The sequence below is a fragment of the Medicago sativa genome, chromosome 4 (genome assembly GCF_051527215.1).
Source record: "Medicago sativa cultivar Bolivia chromosome 4, Bolivia_mono, whole genome shotgun sequence".
Classification (NCBI taxonomy): Eukaryota; Viridiplantae; Streptophyta; class Magnoliopsida; order Fabales; family Fabaceae; genus Medicago; species Medicago sativa.
The window spans coordinates 74608753-74614656 of record NC_140752.1 but is presented as its reverse complement, the minus strand read 5'-3'; the positions used below and the strand labels follow the sequence as shown (position 1 = coordinate 74614656).

Below are 5904 nucleotides of genomic sequence, written 5' to 3'. Positions count from 1 at the left end.
AATGTTGGTGAAAGAACCCTATTCCTCTACTAACATTAGTTTATATAGGCTCACTTATTGTGCTTATCTCTCAAACCTTAATGGGCCTAACCCATTTCTATTTTAACCTTAAAAATGTTACTACTCACTTAACGGGAAAACACAACACTAACGGTCCCTTAACGGTAAATAAAATAATTACTACACCCTCTAGTAACTTGGTAAAATAATAACTCTCACTAAGCACTAAAAATAACCTCCAGCAAAAATTACAAAATTACCCATACTCTCAAAATGACCAAAATGCCCCTAAGTCCAAAATGGCTAAAATACCCTTCTAACACCGAATTCTACAATTCCCAACCAAGAATACACACAGAGGCAAATAATCACATACGAGCACATATAACACACATAAATAAATAAATAAAATAAATCTAGCGAAAAATCGGGCTGTTACATCAAGGCCTGATGTTGGTTCATCATGAAGATGATTGAAGGGTTAGCAACCAATTCCACAGCAATAGAAAGCTTAAAATAAAAATATTCTGGAAAAACACCATTCCGGAAAGCTCCGAGGGTAATTTTGGAAAAAAATAGGGCGCGCGAGGAAAGACATAGGGTGGGAAAAGTAATAGTCTTAAAGTTAATGTTGACAATAGTTCTATTTCTAATCCCTGAAGACCGGATTTTGGAGGTCTTATAAGAAACAATAATGGTGATTGGCTGTTGAATTTCTCTGATTTTTGTGGTATTACTTATTTCTGTGGTATCATATTTTGGTAAAAAAGAAGAAAATGAATGTGATGAAGTCTCTCCTTGTTAAATTTTAGGTAATTATATATTTTTTAACAAATTTAATTAATTTATTTATTTAAAAAAAAACTGCTATCCATGTATATCTATGTATACTCTTAGATACCTAAAAAATTCATGGATTACTCGCCTAAAAGATATATGCACGGATATGAGAGGACACAAATATCATATTTACCTAACAGGACATACAAAAATGTCATACTATCCACGTCCATGGATATCCATTTACACTCTATTTCCAACCTCATCATTCTTATGCTCATTTGATTAGTCAGATTGTCCAGCTCCATAATCGAGTGTGCGGCATAGTGCTACTTCTTCGGATTGAAGTCTTGGATTTTGTTTCCCTCCTCAATTGCATCACTCCCTTCTTGCTGATGCTCTTAGAGTTGCTCGCTTAAGATTGTAGTTTTTGTTTTGTGATTTCTTCTTGATAAAAAAATGCTTTTGATTAATATATATATATTTTATTTTAAAAATATTATAACGAAATAGATTAAATTTAAAGAATTTATATAAACTTTTCTAAAACCCTCCTCTAATACAATTTTTGAATTCCCATAAATGAAGAGGATTTTGTATTATGAAGAAAAACAAACCCCACAAGATCCTCCCCTCCTATTTCTTTCATTTGCTCCTTCATTTTTTTCTCCAAAACTCTACATTTCTTTTTCCACCAAACTCGCAAACAAAACCTAAATGTATTTCTCGATTTTCTGTGTCCTTTACCATCTTCAAACAAGTGCTAAATCCAACAATTATTAACACTCGACACATGGACCAAAATTAATAAAGCCCCATGAAAGCAATTCTAAAATGGACCAATGGTGTGAGAGTTATGCCCTCTTGATCAAGTAACATGAAGGAAACTTATAATTTATGTCATTGAGAGTAACGAAACAGTGGATATTTTCCATTCCAACTGCTAGGTGTCCCCAAATTTGGACAAAGAAAACTCCTCATTAAGATGGAATCATCTTCTTGAAGGGAATTAAGAAAATGACGAAATTAAATGCGTTTTCGTTTCTCAGCGGCTTTAACTTGATCTGAATGTAAGACAAATTTTGCTCTGCATGATTTATGTTATGTGGGCTTCTTTGTTCCAGACATGTCACTGTTTTTTCCCGGGACGTGGCAAGAAACATACAAGTGAGTTTTCAGAATAGGAAATTGTTGCATGACAAAGAAAGCTGCAGCATATATGTATTGTGGTAGGAAATAGGTTCTATAGTATACATTGTTGCGTATATGTCAAGAAATGTTAATGAGAATGGAATCTTAAGTCTGAAGAGAATCGTCTTATGAATATATTTTTGTTTGGACTTCTTAAAATCCTTGTCTATATATGGGGTGTGGTTATCATTTTAGCTAAACGAACTTCAACATGCAATCTTCAGAAAGAGATCATGTGAAGCTAAGAATAGTCACCCGACTCTACTCCAATAATATTATAAATTTGAATTATTTATAAATTGTTTGATCCTAAATAATATACAAAAATCAGAATTTGTACCAATTAATTAAGCAGTGAATTGTTGGAACTTTCTGAGGAGTCTACAACATTAGAATGAATTATCACATTGGACTATAAGAACAACCACGCAAGTGAGTTTGAATATTACATCTTTATCTAAATTTTTAAAACATTATATCTACAAATTTTCTCACATGTTGTTTTTTTTTTTGTTACAACGTCTATGCTGTCTAACATATACTTTTTATTTATTTTTTATCTAATGTTGGATTATTAGGTCACATCAACAAGGATTTTATTAACAACGATTTTCAAAACTCCAAGGTGTGCTATGAATAAATAAATCTAATCATAATTGATTTAACTTAAGTGAGACTATTTGTTAAAAAAAAACTTAATGATAAGATTTATTTAATTCAATGATAAAAACAACCTTATGCATATAGAGCAAATTTTATCATATTTTATCCACACAAAAAAAAAAAAGAGCAAAACTTGTGCATCATAATAGACTTGACCCCAAAGAAATCAAAATACCAAAAACAAGCATCATTATAGACTTGACCCCAAACAACCATGCAACAATCACTACTAAGAAACAACAAAACATAAACATTCTTTTTTTTTTTTTTAGTGAAAAACATAAACATTCAAGCACGTGATTCCACCACTTATTCAAAACATAATAGAAACCTTTATCCTAATTCTTTAACCACCACTACATTAAAAATTTGACTTGCTAAAATAATCGAATATCATTATCATCTAGAACCCTAAACAACAATTGTTTTATTTTTTATTTTTAAATGAAACCAATTTCATTAAACCCGTTCAGGCAATAAATTAAAAGTCACAACTGTCGAAATACAAGATGAAGTTTCTTCGATCCAAACAATATCCGAATTAGATGAAAGATCAAATTTTGCTAAATAATGCGTAGCTTGGTTAGACTTAGCACACACCTAACATAAGCAAAGCTAATAGAATTAAAGCTAGGACTTAGTTTGATACACTCATTTACAATTGTTTCTAAATAGGTCAATACATGAAGCTTGTATTTCATTGTTGTAATCACATTCCTTGAATCTGATTATGCTTGTACATTCAAGAACAGTAGATCCTTTGCAAACTCTAAATCATACAGAATTTGTCATAATATATATTAAAGTTAAAAAATGATTTTTGAATTATATATTATACTCTCTATGACTTTAAACAATACATGAATATATGTAATTCTTTTTATATTGAAAGCCGCATAGAGTATGTATGTATGTATGTATGTATCCCACAAAGAACAATACCTAAAAAATTTAGTGTAGTGGATTTGAGGCTGGAACAACGTATTGCTAATTAATATGTCATCAACATTTGACTCCGGATTATAATAAATTTTCTAAATACAATAAAATGTTTGATATAATAATTTTTAAAAATTGTTAATTTTTGTTGTCGTTAATATTTACCTTTTTGCACAGACCGATTTTAAGAGAAAGAGCAAACTCTCACATTTTTTTTTGTTAACCCAAGAGCTTTAAGATAAACGATTCAATTTCTTTTCATCTAAGAAAGATTTGAAATCTAACCAAGATTTTGAGTTTAAATCTTTGGTTCAACATGGATCAATGTTAAAGGCGGATAATTGATTTCTTATTTAAATAAATTTCACAATACTCAAAAATTAACTTTTACATTATATGTGGAAGATAATTAATAAAAAAACTATTTTTATAATAGGGTCTTAGTTACTAACAAGAATCCTTGTGACATTCGTTAAACATTTTTAATTACGATTTAAAATATTTAAAAAGTGTAAAATATTTAAAAAATGTTCTAGAAACATTAGTTATCATCTCCTAAGTAAGTTGAAGTGGAGTCCCGAGCTGCTCGTCCCACTCTACTGGGCACTGGCGGCTATTGGGCAAGTGGCTGCGGGAATAATGGCACTATTCGTAAAAATTATATAATAATAGGGCATAATCCAAAGAGAAAACGATAAAGACAAATAATCGTGATTGCGTGGCATCACTCTCATCATCTATAAAAATAGATAGTATCAGATTTTCTTTTCAATACAAACCCCTAAATTCTCAACAAAATCACAATCACAATCCATTTTTTCTCTCATCATTTCCAAATCCTTCAATGGAACTTATTTCCCTCCACCGCCAAATCTCTTCATAGATTCGAATTCCTTTCCCTCTCTCCACCGTTTTCATTCTTCGGAGCCGGATGAGGTTTTTCTTGGAATTCGTTTCTTGTTGCGCATCGCCGCGGCACACGTCGGAATCTTTAGTTCCGGCGGAGGATGAAGGTAGGTGGCTAGTTCCGGCTCCCGTTGTTGCTGTGGCTTCCGTGAGGCGTCAAAATCGTAAGAGGAAGGTTGGTGCGCCGGATTGGAGGCCTTCGTTGGGGTCGATATCGGAGGATGTTATAGCGCCGCAGAAATGCGCGGTGGCTTCTGCTGGAAGGGAGGGGAAGAAGAAGAGTGGTGCTCGTGGTGGTGCTGGTAGGGTTTATCACCGGAGTTACAGCGAAGGTTATCACGGGTTAGTTAAAAAGAAACCCTAGTTTTTGAGTTTTAACGGATTTATACGTAGTTTTTCATTCAAGAATTATATAAATATACAAGGATAATGATCTTTGGATAAAACTTGAATTTAAATCATATGCAAAGATTAATTATTATAAGCAAAACAATCATTTTCTGATCAAGTTTGGAGGTTAAGTAGAATATTTATTTAATTTCATGAAATTACACGAATGATTGGTCGTTATTAGGTGATATTGTTAATTAATTTACACGAAAAATGCATCACAATTAAACTTATAAGTCTTCTTATTAGGTGATTAAGAAAAGTATATGACACCTATAATTAATGAAAGAAAATATGATATGGGCCAGTGCATGTTATGTTATAATAGTACAAAACATACTGGTCACGTTAATATTATAAAAGTGATTATAGAAATATAAAATACAATGAAAGTTAGGTATATATCACTATTGCTTCAACAAGGCGTTATTTTGCTTATTCATTATGCAGTTGACCTATCAATAGTATAACACGAGATTGCTTCAACAAAACAAATAATAATAGGAGATTTTAGTTGATATATCAATCAAATGATGTGTTATATGAAAAAAATTCAATCAAATGTACTAGGTAAGATAATATTTTCTAAATTTACTTTGTCATTTTTAAGTGGAGCTGAGCTATTGTGGGTCAATCAATATTGATAGTTGTTTATGTTATTATTTTGTCTTTTGTTTTTGTTTGGATTAATAATGTCTTGATATGTATTTTTTGACAATTGTCATGCTATGAGTGTATAATAAATATATGAATGATTTGAATATGATTTTCTATGAATGTCAGTGTCACTAACAGACTTGATTTTTGGTATAAAATTGCAGGTCATCTTCTATGCATATGATTATGCCAGCATTCTCTCCAACGCCATTCATGTTTTAAATTTGTGAATTTTTAAATGTGATGTGTATATATGCTAGTATGCTGCTAGGTGAAACTGTTGCTAAGGCACCACCTTGTAATTAAATTAAAGTAATCCTCTACCACTTTTTTTGTTTTGTTTTGAGCAATCCACTTTTTGCTTCTAAATCAACCAAT

The 5904-nt window shown here is 31.3% G+C and overlaps 1 protein-coding gene across 1 annotated transcript; it reads left to right on the top strand.

Annotated features, from left to right (window-relative positions):
* Nucleotides 1-4343: 4343 nt before the first annotated feature.
* On the top strand, nt 4344-5899 carry LOC146931834 (uncharacterized). Its single transcript, XM_085703418.1, has 2 exons — nt 4344-4821; nt 5691-5899. Exons 1-2 carry the CDS (start codon nt 4505-4507, stop codon nt 5746-5748), a joined length of 375 nt encoding a protein of 124 aa, XP_085559544.1. The 5' UTR covers nt 4344-4504; the 3' UTR covers nt 5749-5899.
* Nucleotides 5900-5904: the final 5 nt, after the last annotated feature.